The 13,962-nt window shown below is 50.1% G+C and overlaps 1 protein-coding gene across 2 annotated transcripts in view; it reads right to left on the bottom strand.

The window, feature by feature from the left end:
- Positions 1-13,732, bottom strand: part of LOC116937962 (uncharacterized) — a 45,178-nt gene extending 31,446 nt beyond the window's left edge. For both annotated transcript variants that reach the window (XM_076054752.1, XM_076054751.1), the window contains exon 1: positions 7,678-13,732. In XM_076054752.1, coding sequence (XP_075910867.1) covers positions 7,678-9,511 — 1,834 coding nt within the window. In that variant the 5' untranslated portion in view covers positions 9,512-13,732. The remainder of the gene's footprint in view (positions 1-7,677) is intronic.
- Positions 13,733-13,962: the final 230 nt, after the last annotated feature.

The following is a 13,962-nucleotide window of genomic DNA, read 5'->3' as shown; positions in this document are numbered from 1 at the left end:
GTTCTCTGTGAGTGTCTGTGGGTCTCTGAGTCTCTATGAATCTCTGAGAGTATCTGATTCACCGTGAGTGTCTATGGGTGTCTGAGTCTCTATGTGTCTCTCTGGCTCCCTGAGTCTCTGTGAGACTCTATGGGTATCGCTGTGTCTCTGTGAGCCTCTATGGGTATCTAGGCGTATCTCTAGTCTCCTTGGCTCTCTGAATCTCTGTGAGTCTCTATGGGTATCTCTGAGTCTCTGTGAGTCTCTATGGGTATCTATGAGTCCCTGTGCGTCTCTACAAGTCTGGATCTCTATGGGTGTCTCTAAGTCTCTGTGAGTCTCTGATGGTATCTCTGAGTCTCTGCGAGTCTCTATGGTTCTCTCTGTCTCTGTGAGTCTATATGGTTCTCTGAGTCTCTGTGAGTCTCTATGGTTCTCTATGTCTCTGTGAGTCTCTATGGTTCTCTGAGTGTCTGTGAGTGTCTAGGGATCTCTGAGTCGCTGTGAGTCTCTATGGTTCTCTGTGAGTGTCTGTGGGTCTCTGACTCTCTGTGAGTGTCTATGGGTCTCTGAGTCTCTATGAATCTCTGAGAGTATCTGATTCACCGTGAGTGTCTATGGGTGTCTGAGTCTCTGTGAGGCTCTATGGGTCTCTGTGAGTCTCTGTGAGTGTTTATGCTTCTCTGAGTCTCTGTGAGTCTATGTGAGTCTCTGTACGTCTCTGAGTCTCAGTGAGAGTCTATGAGTCTCTATGGGTCTCTGAGAGTTTCTGATTCACCGTGAGTGTCTATAGGTGTCTGAGTCTCTGTGAGTCTCTATGGGTCTCTGTGAGTCTCTGTGAGTGTCTACGGGTATCTCTGAGTCTCTGTGAGTCTCTATGGGTCTCTGTGAGTATCTATGAGTCTCGTCTTCCGTACGGCTGATGTGGATGTAGAGCAACAACTAACAATGTCACATTCAGGTGGGCAAAGCCATATATCCGCAAAAAGGAGCAGTAGCTGAGTAAGGAATCATCATAATCACGGCGATGTCTCTATTAGTCAATGGGTGTGAGTCTCTGTCAGTCTCCGTGAGGATCTGTAAGTTTCTGTGAGTCTCTATGAGTCTCTATGGGTATCTGAGTCTCTGTGAGTCTCTATGGGTCTCTAAGTCTTTGTGAGTCTCCATGGGTATTTCTGAGTCTCTGTGAGACGCTATGGGTATCTCTGAGTCTCTGTGAGTCTCTATGGGTATCTCTGAGTCCCTGTGCGTCTCTAGGAGTCTGGATCTCTATGGGTGTCTCTAAGTCTCTGTGAGTCTCTGTGGGTATCTCTGAGTGTATGTGAGTCTCTATGGGTGTCTCTGAGTCCATGTGCGTCTCTACGAGTCTGAATCTTTATGAGTATCTCTGAGTCTCTGTGAGTCTCTATGGGTAACTCTGAATCTCTGTGATTCTCAATGGGTATCTCTGAGTCTCTGTGTGTCTCTATGATTATATCTGAGTCTCTGTGAGTCTCTATTGGTCTCTGAGTCTCTGTGAGTCTCTATGGATCTTTGAGTCTCTGTGAGTGTCTATGGATATTTCTAAGGCTTTGTGAGTCTCTATGGGTGTTTCTGAGTCTCTGTGAGACTCTATGGGTATATCTAAGTCTCTGTGAGTCTCGATGTGTGTCTCTGAGTCTCTGTGAGTCTCTATGGGTGTCTCTGAGTCTCTGTAAGTCTCTATGGGTATCACTGATTCTCTGTGAGTCTCTATGGGTATCTCTGAGTCTCTGTGAGTCTCTATGGTATCTCTTAGTCTCTGTGAGTCTCTATGGGTCTCTGAGTCTCTGTGAGTCTCTATGGGTCTCTGAGTCTCTGTGCCTCTCTACAAGTCTGGATCGCTATGGGTATCTCTGAGTTTCTGTGAGTCTCTATGGGTCTTTGAATCTCTGTGAGTGTCTATGGATATTTCTAAGTCTTTGTGATTCTCTATGGGTGTCTCTGAGTCTCTGTGAGACTCTATGGGTATATCTAAGTCTCTGTGAGACTCTATGTGTGTCTCTGAGTCTCTGTGAGTCTCTATGGGTGTCTCTGAGTCTCTGTAAGTCTCTATGGGTATCACTGAGTCTCTGTGAGTCTCTATGGGTATCTCTGAGTCTCTGTGAGTCTCTATGGTTCTCTGAGTCTCTTTGGGTTTCTGAGTCTCTGTGAGTCTCTGTGAGTGTCTATGGGTCTCTGAGTCTATATGGGTCTCTGAGAGTATCTGATTCACCGTGAGTGTCTATGGGTGTCTGAGTCTCTGTGAGTCTCTATGGGTCTCTGTGAGTCTCTGTGAGTGTCTATGGGTATCCCTGAGTCTCTGTGAGTCTCTATGGGTCTCTGTGAGTATCTATGAGTCTCGTCTTCCGTTCGGCTGATGTGGATGTAGAGCAACAACTAACAATGCCACATTCAGGTGGGCAAAGCCATATATCCTCAAAAAGGAGCAGTAGCTGAGTAAGGAATCATCATCATCATCATCACAGCGATGTCTCTATTAGTCTATGGGTGTGAGTCTCTGTGAGTCTCCGTGAGGATGTGTAAGTTTCTGTGAGCCTCTGTGAGTCTCTATGGGTCTCTAAGTCTCTTTGAGTCTCCATGGGTATTTCTGAGTCTCTGTTAGACTCTATGGGTATCTCTGAGTCTCTGTGAGTCTCTATGGGTGGTATCTCTGAGTCCCTGTGCGTCTCTACGAGTCTGGATCTCTATGGGTGTCTCTAAGTCTATGTGAGTCTCTGTGGGCATCTCTGAGTGTCTGTCAGTCTCTATGGGTGTCTCTGAGTCCATGTGCGTCTCTACGAGTCTGAATCTCTATTGGTATCTCTGAGTCTCTGTGAGTCCCTATGGGTAACTCTGAGTCTCTGTGAGTCTCTATGGGTAACTCTGAGTCTCTGTGAGTCTCTATGGGTGTCTCTGAGTCTGTGTGAATCTCTATGGGTGTCTCTGTGTCTCTGTGAGTCTCTATGGGTATCTCTGAGTCTCTGTGAGTCTCCATGGGTATCTGAGTCTCTGTGAGTCTCTATGAGTATTTTTGAGTCTCTGTGAGTCTCTCTGGGTCCCTGAGTCTCTGTGAGACTCTATGGGTATCTCTGAGTCTCTGTGAATCTCTATGGGTATCTCTGAGTCTCTGTGAGTCTCTATGGGTATCTCTGAGTCTCTGTGAGTCTCAATGGGTATCTCTGAGTCTCTGTTATTCTCTATGGGTGTCTCTAAGTCTCTGTGAGTCTCTATGGGTATCTCAGTGTCTCTGTGAGTCTCTATTGGTATCTGAGTTTCTGTGAGTCTCTAGGGGTCTCTGAGTCTCTGTGAGTCTCTATGGGTCTCTGAGTCTCTGTGCGTCTCGACGAGTCTGGATCTCTATGGGTATCTCTAAGTCTCTGTGAGTCTCTATGGGTATCTCTGAGTCTATGTGAGTCTCTATGGGTATCTCTGAGTCTCTGTGAGTCTCTATGGGTATCTCTAATTCTCTGTGAGTCTCTATGGGTATGTCTGAGTCTCTGTGAGTCTCTATGGGTGTCTCTAAGTCTCTTCTTCTCGTACGGCTGCTGATGTAGATGGCAGATTAGTAGCAGAGTAGTGAATCATCATCATCATCATCGCTGTGATGTCTCCTCCTTCGTATTTGTGGATCGGGGCATTGCGTCCTTATGCATTGTACGGTCTCTGTTCGGGATAAACCACAGTCACACCCCCACTTCTCCTGGAGAGTTTTGTTATCAGTTCCATTTGTGCATCATCATCTGGGTATGTTCCGCTAAATGTTGCTGACGCTGCCACGGTTTGTGCAGAGGGATGATGCGGGTTAGGGTGGACCCATACGCACACACACACACACTCATACATTCATGTTCCCACACGCGCAGCTACGCGAACGCAATAACTCACCCACTAACTCAATCAGTAACCCACTCATAGGCACACTCACCTCACCCACTAACTCAACCATCAACCCACTCACCCAGTCATTCACACACTCACACACACATCCACTTACTTACTAACTCACCCACTTACTCATCCAATAATTCACCCACTAACTCACTCATCAACCCATTCACACACCCACTCGATCACCCACTTATTCACCAACTCACCCAACCACTCGCCCAATTAACCACCCACTTACGCACTCAATTACCCACTCACCTACTCACTCAGCTAGTCACTCCTTGATTTTCACCCACTCACATACTCACCCGTTCACTCTTTCACCCATTCACACACTAACTCACTAACCGACTCACTCACCCACCCACCAACTCACCCACTCATTCATCCACTTACCCAACCACACACTCACCCACCCACTCACCCATAATCTCACTTCACCTCCTCACCCACTCACCAATCCACCCATTCACGCACTCAACCCACTCACTCACTAACCCACTCACCCGCTCACTCCCTCACTCGTTCACCCACTCACACACACATTCACGCACTCACCCACTCACTCGCCCACTCACTCACACACTGACCCAATTACTCATAGACGCACTCACCCAATCATTTACCTATCCACCCACATACCAACCCACTCACTCACTCACCCACTCACGAACTCACTAACGTACCCTGTCACACAATCACCCACCCACACACTCTACCACCCACTCACACACCCACTCGTCCACTCACTCAACAGCCCATCCACCCATTCACCCACTTAAAACCACTCACCCACCCACCTACTCATCCACATACTCACTCAACCACGCAATAACCCAATCACCCACGCACACACACACCCACTCACCCATTCACCCACTCACTCAGGCTTCGTGTAAAGTGACCAATCTCTCGAACCCTGAGAGAATATCAGAATATTTCACATCACTTGGTGGGTAAGACACCTTCTGAGTGAATATACCGTGAACGCACCATTACGATCCACCAGGTGGCGAGAGAGTGTTAATCACTGAGGCTCTGTGAGACACAGTGATTAATTCAACCCTATGGGAGCCTCGGTCGGGCACTTTGGGTGTCGGTGATTAGCACTGAACCCTATGGGAGCCTTAGTCTGGCTCAGTGATCCTCAGTCATTAACACTGGACCCTGCTGAAACAATAGTCTGGCTCTGTGAGTCTCAGTGATGAACACTGAACCCTGTGGGAGCCTTGGTCTGGCTCTCTGGGTCTCAGTGATTAATACCGAACCCTATGGGAGCCTTAGTCTGGCTCTGTGAGTCTCAGTGATTCACACTGAACCCTGTGGGAGCCTTAGTCTGGCTCTCTGAGCCTCAGTGATTAACACTGAACCCTATGGGAGCCTCAGTGATGAACACTGAACCCTATGGGAGTCTTAGTCCGGCTTTGTGAGCCTCAGTGATTAACACGGAACCCTATGGGAGTCTTAGCCTGACTTAAAGAGCCACAGTGATTAACACTAAACCCTGTGGGAGTCTCAGTGATTAACACTGAACCCTGTGGGAGTCTCAGTGATTAACACTGAACCCTGTGGGAGTCTCACTGATTAACACTGAACCCTGTGAGTGATTGAAAAGGGGGGGGGCGGGTGGTGGTTTGACCAGATACAACCCTTCCCGGCTGCCTTTGTCTCCCCATATAAGACACAGATTCACCTCATAGTCTTCCACAGGGATAGGGTGGTTCGTGGTAGTGATAGAGGTATTGGTAGTTGTAGGGGTAGTTCTGGGGGCAGATTGTTAGTAGTCGTTGCGGTGGTGGTAGGGGTAGTTGGTAGTGGTAGAATGGTAGGGGTAAAGTGATAGGGGTAGAGTGGTAGGTGCAGTGGTAGGTTTAGAGTGGTAGGGGTAGAGTAGTAGGGGTAGAGTGGTAGGTGTAGAGTGGTAGGGGTGGAGTGATAGGGGTGGAGTGGTAGGGGTGAAGTGGTAGGGGTAGAGTGGTAGGTGTAGAGTGGTAGGGGTAGAGTGGTAGGGGTGGAGTGGTAGGTGTAGAGTGGTAGGTGTATAGTGTTAGGGGTAGAGTGGTAGGTGTAGAGTGGTAGGGGTAGAGTGGTAGGGGTGGAGTGGTAGGTGTAGAGTGGTAGGGGTAGAGTGGTAGGTGTAGAGTGGTAGGTGTATAGTGGTAGGGGTACAGTGGTAAGGGTAGAGTGGAAGGTGTAGAGTGGTAGGGGTAGAGTGGTATGGGTAGAGTGGTAGGGGTAGAGTGGTAGGGGTGGAGTGGTAGGTGTAGAGTGGTAGGTGTAGAGTGGTAGGGGTGGAATGGTAGGTGTAGAGTGGTAGGGGTGGAGTGGTAGGTGTAGAGTGGTATGTGTAGAGTGGTAGGTGTAGAGTGGCTGGGGTAGAGTGGTAGGGGTAGAGTGGTAGATGTAGAGTGGTAGGTGTAGAGTGGTAAGGGTAGAGTGGAAGGTGTAGAGTGGTAGGTGTAGAGTGGTAGGTGTAGAGTGGCTGGGGTAGAGTGGTAGGGGTAAAGTGGTAGGGGTAGAGTGGTAGGGGTAGAGTGGTAGGGGTAGAGTGGTAGGGGTGGAGTGGTAGGTGTAGAGTGGTAGGGGTGGGATGGTTGGGGTAGAGTGGTAGGGGTAGAGTGGTAGGGGTGGAGTGGTAGGTGTAGAGTAGTATGTGTAGAGTGGTAGGTGTAGAGTGGCTGGGGTGGAATGGTAGGTGTAGAGTGGTAGGGGTGGAGTGGTAGGGGTAGAGTGGTAGGGGTGGAGTGGTAAGTGTAGAGTGGTAGGGGTAGAGTGGTAGGTGTAGAGTGGTATGTGTAGAGTGGTAGGGGTAGAGTGGTAGGTGTAGAGTGGTCGGGGTAGAGTGGTAGGCGTGGAGTGGTAGGGGTAGAGTTGTAGGGGTAGAGTGGTAGAGGTTGAGTGGTAGGGGTGGAGTGGTAGGGGTAGAGTGGTAGGGGTGGAGTGGAAGGTGTAGAGTGGTAGGTGTAGAGTGGTAGGTGTAGAGTGGCTGGGGTAGAGTGGTAGGGGTAGAGTGGTAGGGGTGGAGTGGTAGGAGTAGAGTGGTAGGGGTAGAGTGGTAGGTGTAGAGTGGTAGGGGTAGAGTGGTAGGGGTGGAGTGGTAGGTGTAGAGTGGTAGGGGTAGAGTGGTAGGTGTAGAGTGGTAGGTGTATATTGGTAGGGGTAGAGTGGTAAGGGTAGAGTGGAAGGTGTAGAGTGGTAGGGGTAGAGTGGTAGGGGTAGAGTGGTAGGGGTAGAGTGGTAGGGGTGGAGTGGTAGGGGTAGAGTAGTAGGGGTAGAGTGGTAGTTGTAGAGTGGTAGGGATAGAGTGGTAGGGGTAGAGTGGTAGGTGTAGAGTGGTAGTGTTGCAGGGGTAGAGTGGTAGGGGTATAGTGGTAGGGTTGGAGTGGTAGGGGTAGATTGGTAGGGGTGGAGTGGTAGGGGTGGAGTGGTAGGGGTGGCGTGGTAGGGTTGAGTGGTAGTGGTAGATTGGTAGGGATAGAGTGGTAGGGGTAGAGTGGTAGGGGTAGAGTGGTAGGGTTAGAGTGGTAGGTGTAGAGTGGTAGGTGTAGAGTGGTAGGTGTCGAGTGGTAGGTGTAGAGTGGTAGGTGTAGAGGGGTAGGGGTAGAGTGGTAGGGGTAGAGTGGTAGGGGTGCAGTGATAGGGGTAGAGTGGTAGGGGTAGATTGATAGGGTTGAGTGGTAGGTGTAGAGTGGTAGGGGTAGAGTGGTAGGTGTAGAGTGGTAGGGGTAGAGTGGCAGGGCTAGAGTGGTAGGGTATTAGTAATGTTTGAGGTATGAGTGTGTGGCTCCGTTATACCTCTACGTTACTCACCTTTTGGACTCCTCCGTTGCCGTTCCCGTTCATCTCCCGACTCCTCTTGCTCGTGCAGTAATCCCTCGGCGGAAGTCTTCCCTCGCTCGGCGGGATTCCGAGGCCGCCTGAGTACCTTCAAGACGTCACGTGATGATTCGGCCAATCCCCTACGCTCCTCTCTCAATCCCTCAGTGGTGTTTGTCGATCCCATGGCGTCTTCCGTCAATCCCGTCGTGTTTCCTTTCGAGCTCTTAGTTTCCTTGAAAAAGTTCCGGGAAGGTATTCCCAATCCCACAGCCTCGTGCGGCAGTCTCTCCGAGGAGTTCGTTGACCCCTCGGCGACTTCCATTAATCCTTCCAAAGAAGAGTTATCCGCAACCATCCGTTCTTCCGTTAATCCCGTCGTGTTTCCTCTCGATCTCTTAATTTCCTTGAAAAAGTTCCGGGAAGGTATTCCCAATCCCACAGCCTCGTGCGGCAGTCTCTCCGAGGAGTTCGTTGACACCGCGGAGTCTTCCTTTAATCCTTTCGAAGTGGAGTTATCCGCAACCCTCCTCCATTCCCCGGTTAGTCCCATCCTCCTCCTCCACTCCCTCCATCGCGCAATCCCCTTGAAGAAGTTCCGCCAGGACGTTTCCAACGCCGCAGGTTCCTCCGCCGATCCTGCCGTGGAGTCCGTCGGTCCGTCCGCGGCTCCCGTCAGTCCCGCGGCGGGGCGGCCGTCCACGCCCCGGTCCTCTCCCGTCAACCCCCCGCTTCCGCATCCTCTCGGCCTCCTCCCCAGTCCCTCGGGGGAGCATTCGCCCCCCACTCGTGCCGACGCTCGCCCCGTCGCCGGCGGCGGCCTCGGCCCCGGCCCTCCACCGCCTGGCGCGCCGGTGGGAGGGCTCCTCGGACCGGTTGGGGAAGGATTCGCCAGGCCGGCGGAGTCTCCAGATCCTCCGGAAACAGACGCCGAGGGCGTTGTCCCCGCGGAACCGGCAGCGGCTGCCGCCACCGCAGGAGGAGGAGCAGGAGGGGATTTGCGCGACCACCGTTGGGTTGATCGCTCACGTCTGCTGCCCCAGGTTCCCCTCCACGGTTTCCCGCATGGCCTCCTCCTCGTCCTCGTCCTCGTCCTCCACCTCCCCACTGTTGGTACCTTCGGGAACATCGCAGGCCCCCCCACGGGTCTGTCGCGAAGTTCTGTGATGCCCTTCCGACGTCCGGTCCACAGCGCCCCGAACCCTTCCCCCAATGGCCTGGACAACCCTCGCAACCCCGGGAAATCTCGCCGAATCGTCCGCGGGGATGCCCTTGGCCCCACCGACACTTTCTTCGATTGCCAGGGAGCTTCTTGCGGTCCTCTATCTGTTAATCCCTCAGGGTCCTCGATTAGTCCAGTAGTAGAATAAGGAGATGATGATGATGATGAATGGTTCTCCAATCTTGTAGAGTTCCTTTCTAATATCTTTATCGTGTCTCTCGATCCCCTAGAGATCTCAAACCCCACAGACTCCTCTCTCAGTTCAATAGGACCTTCTCCGAACATCTTAGACTCGCTACTCGCTCTCAATTCCCTAGAGACCTCAGCAGACCCTTCTCCTGGTCCAATAGGACCTTCTCTGAACATCTTAGACTCAACCCTCTCTCTTAATCCCCCGGCGATCTTCAGTCTCTTGGACCTCTCCCCCAGTTGCTCAGAGTTCTCTACGCCCAGGGACTCTGCTACTCTCAGCCCAGCATCGGGGAGAGGAGGAGGGGACGAGGATTTGAGCCTGAATCTCAGACATTCCCCCTGGGCCACTGTGGAGACATGGGCGAGGAACGCGGCGACCGTGACAAACATCATCATCACCCGGGCAGCATCCATGACTCGTTAGGGGCTCATGGGTGGTGAGCGAGTGGGCAAGTAGGCGCGTGGATGCTTGGGTGATTGGGTGGACGTGTGGGCGGGCGAGCGGGTTGCGTTGGCGGGTGAATGAGCGGCCGAGTGAGCAATTAAGTGGGTGGCTGTGCGCGCGAATGGGGTGAATGAGTGAATGGGTAAGTGTGTGGGTAGGTGAGTGAGTGAGTGTGCGATTGGGTGAATGAGTGAGTGGTTGTGTTAGTGAGTGAGTGAGTGGGTGACCGTGTACGCGATTGGCTGAACGAGTGGTGAGTATTTGAGTGAATTAGTGGGCAGGCGTATTGGTAATTGAATAGGTGAGAGAGCGATTGAGTGAATGGGTCGTTGAACGAGCGTATCGTTGTGTGAGCGAAGCAATGGATAGGAGAGTGGATGAGCAACTGCGGGAAGTGGGTGGGTGATTATACGTGTGCAGCGTTAAGGAATATGCTGGTGTGTACAACAGGTAAGTGCACACGTGACCTGGCCCCTGCCCCCTGACCCCGCCCCACTCAACATAGTCGCCCACATCTCAACTCCCCCCTTCCCCTCCCAACCTCTCTCTTTTCGAAATCCGCTGAAGCTCATGCACGGCCAAAGAAGACAATCGGCGAAATGAATGAAGCCCCGGGTCAGCCCATCGGGCTGCATAAAAAAAAAAACCGGCACAAAGTTTGAGCGCGGAAACTCGAGTACAGACGAGTTTAAGGAGCTTTCGCCGTTTATAGAAACGGTGGCATTGATGAGCGGCGCGAGCGAACGAATTGGATGCGAATGGCAATGGTCGTTAGGTAATGCTCGTCAGTACGGGTAGGCTTGTCTTAGCAAGGCGAGATATAATAGTATCGCTAATTAGTATGGTAGTTTAAACGCTAGTTTGCTAATAATAATAGTATTGATACGTTTACCAGTTTTTTTAAAGTATAGTGTTAATAAGTAATGCAAGTTAGGGTTGTTAGGGTACTAGTTAAGTGGTAGTTATGCTCGTGAGTACATACCAGGCTTGATAGGAATAGGGGTCGGGCTTGCAGATCCTGGTAAATAGTTTAGGTTAATAGTTGTGTTGAGTTATAGTGGTATTTAAAGTTGTAGTTACAGTGGTAGTGGTAGTTTGTGATGCTTACGCTGGTTACAGTGGTAGTTAGTGATAGTTACCACTGGTTAGTGGTAGTTTGCAGTAGTTATTGATGATAACATTGGTTATAGTGGTAGTTAGTGATAGTTACCACTGGTTAGTGGTAGTTTGCAGTAGTTATTGACGATAACATTGGTTATAGTGGTAGTTAGTGATAGTTACCACTGGTTAGTGGAAGTTTCCAGTAGTTATTGACGATAACATTGGTTATAGTGGTAGTTAGTGATAGTTACCACTGGTTAGTGATTGTTTGTAGTAGTTATTGACGATAACATTGGTTATAGTGGTAGTTAGTGATAGTCACCACTGGTTAGTGGTAGTTTGTAGTAGTTATTGATAACATTGGTTATAGTGGTAGTTAATGATAGTTATTGAAGTTACCTTGACAGAGCACAGCTTATCCCATCCCGTATTGTTAAATGCTCAATGATATATTACAATTGATTAGAACCGCTAGTTATTGTTAACGTTGGTGAGAAATGCCCGCTAACATATGTGCCATTATTAGAAATCCGAGTAACGATTTTGACCATTGATTTCCAACGCGCGTCAATATGTTAACCTTAGTTAGTAGTACTCGTTAGTATATTATCGTTGATTAGTAAGTGTAGTAGTTAATGTCAACATTGATCAGCAATGCCAGTTAATATGTTAGTCTTTGATATTACCTTTATATTAAATATCGCTAATCTCTGCTAACTCTCTCCAAGTCCTCCTTTGGCGCTCCCAACTTGGCCTACGCTATCTATAAACTCTCCCTAACATCTCTTTATCCCTCTCTAAACTATCCATCTCCATCAGCTCACTCTCTGAACTCTCATTCGGCGCCATTAACTCGCTCTCTCGCTCTCTCCAACTCGATTTTAACGCTCGCTTAACTCTCCCTTAGCTCTCTCTCTCTCTACAACTCGATTTTAAGATTTTAACGCTCGCTTAACTCTCCCTAAGCTCTCTCTCTCTCTCCAACTCGATTTTAAGATTTTAACGCTCGCTTAACTCTCGCTTAGCTCTCTCTCCAACTCGATTTTAAGATTTTAACGCTCGCTTAACTCTCGCTTAGCTCTCTCTCCAACTCGATTTTAAGATTTTAACGCTCGCTTAACTCTCGCTTAGCTCTCTCTCTCTCCAACTCGAGTTTAAGATTTTAACGCTCGCTTAACTCTCCCTTAGCTCTCTCTCTCTCTCCAACTCGATTTAAAGATTTTAACGCTCGCTTAACTCTCCCTTAGCTCTCTCTCTCCCCCTTAGATCGTATCCAGTGCAGCTCCATCGCTATTGCGCACCGCTGCGTTAATGATCAGTGGACTCAGAGAAGTCTCCGTGTGTGTCTGTGTGTGCCGTTCAGTCTCTCTCTGTGTGTCTGTGTGTCTCTGTGTCTGTGTGTGTCTCTCCGTGTCTCCGAGTCTCTCTGTGTCTGTGTGTCTGTGTGTGTCGTTCAGTCTCTCTCTGGGTGTCTGTGTGTCTCTGTGTCTGTGTGTATATGTGTCTGTGTGTGTCTCTCCGTGTCTCCGAGTCTCTCTGTGTCTGTGTGTCTCTGTGTCTGTGTGTCTCTCCGTGTCTCCGAGTCTCTCTGTGTCTGTGTGTCTCTGTGTCTGTGTGTCTCTCCGTGTCTCCGAGTCTCTATGTGTCTGTGTGTCTCTGTGTCTGTATGTCTCTGTGTCTGTGTGTGTCTCTCCGTGTCTCCGAGTCTCTCTATGTTTGTCTGTGGCTCTCAGTGTCCAGCTTTCTCTCTGTCTCTCAATGAATCTCTCTGTGTCTATGTACGAACTCTGATGCTCTATATCTCTGTGTGTCTCTCTGTGTCTCTAAATGAGTCTCTGAGCCTGTGTCTACGATTATTTATGTCGTTCTCTCTGCCTGTCCCTCCTCTCGCTGTCTCTCTCTGGATATATGAGTCTATCTCTCTGAGACTATCTCTGTCTCTCCGTGTCCCTCAAGAGAGGCTCTCTGAGTCTATCTCTGTCTCTCTGAGTCTCTCTCTGAGTCTCTCTCTGTGTCTCTCTCTGTGTCTCTCTGAGTCTCTCACTGAGTCTCTCTCTGAGTGTGTCTCTCTCTCAGTGTCTCTTAGAGAATCTGTCTCTCTGTCAGTGTATCTCACTCTGTGTCTCTCAGTGTCTCTCAGAGTCTCGCTCTTCTCTCTGCGTCTGTCTCTCAGTGAGTCTCTCTGCGTCTCTCTCAGTGTCTCTCAGAGTCTCGCTCTTCTCTCTGCGTCTGTCTCTCTATGAGTCTCTTTGCGTCTCCGCGTCTCTCAGAGTCTCTCTCAGAGTATCTCTCTCTCTCAGTGTCTCTCTCAGAGTCTCTCTCAGAGTCTCTCTCTCTCAGTGTCTCTTAGAGTCTCTCTCTCTCTCTCAGTGTCTCTCAGAGTCTCTCAGTGTCTCTCTGTGTCTCTCTCTCAGTGTCTCTCAGAGTCTCGTTCTCTCTCTCAGTGTCTCTAAGTCTCTCTCTCTCAGTGTCTCTCAGAGTCTCTTTCTCTCAGTGTCTCTCTGAGTCTCTCTCTCTCTCTCAGTGTCTCTCAGAGTCTCTCTCTCTCAGTGTCTCTCAGAGTCTCTCTCTCTCAGTGTCTCTCAGAGTCTCTCTCACTCTCTCAGTGTCTCTCAGAGTCTCTCTCTGAGTCTCTCTCTCTCTCAGTGTCTCTCTGAGTCTCTCTCTCAGTATCTCTCTGAGTCTCTCTCTCTCTCAGTGTCTCTCAGAGTCTCTCTCTGAGTCTCTCTCTCTCTCAGTGTCTCTCTGAGTCTCTCTCTAAGTCTCTCTCTCTCTCTCAGTGTCTCTCTGAGTCTCTCTCTGAGTCTCTCTCTCTCTCAGTGTCTCTCTGAGTCTCTCTCTCTCAGTATCTCTCTGAGTCTCTCTCTCTCTCTCAGTGTCTCTCTGAGTCTCTCTCTCTGAGTCTCTCTCTCTCTCAGTGTCTCTCTGAGTCTCTCTCTCAGTATCTCTCTGAGTCTCTCTCTCTCAGTGTCTCTCAGAGTCTCTCTCTGAGTCTCTCTCTCTCAGTGTCTCTCTGAGTCTCTCTCTCTCTCAGTATCTCTCAGAGTCTCTCTCTCCTCTCTGCGTCTGCGCGCCTCTCCCCACAATGTTTTATGAAACACGTGCGGTGCAGAGTGGAGCGAGAGGGGGGCGGGCGGAGAGAGAGGGGGAGGGAAGGAGGGAGGGAGGGGAGGGAGGGGTGGAGAGTTCGAGGTGGAGACGGAGAGAGAGGGGGGCGGGGTTGACGGAGAAAGGGTGGAGAGAGTTCAGGAGAGTTAAGAGAGGGAGAGAGATGCGAATCCATTTCGTTATCTGCGTCACAAAATTTCTGACTCGAGAT

This window comes from Petromyzon marinus, chromosome 68 (genome assembly GCF_048934315.1).
Source record: "Petromyzon marinus isolate PM22_M1 ecotype Great Lakes invasive population chromosome 68, UKy_Petmar_22M1.pri1.0, whole genome shotgun sequence".
NCBI classification, from domain to species: domain Eukaryota; kingdom Metazoa; phylum Chordata; class Hyperoartia; order Petromyzontiformes; family Petromyzontidae; genus Petromyzon; species Petromyzon marinus.
This window is presented reverse-complemented; position numbering and strand designations above follow the sequence as displayed.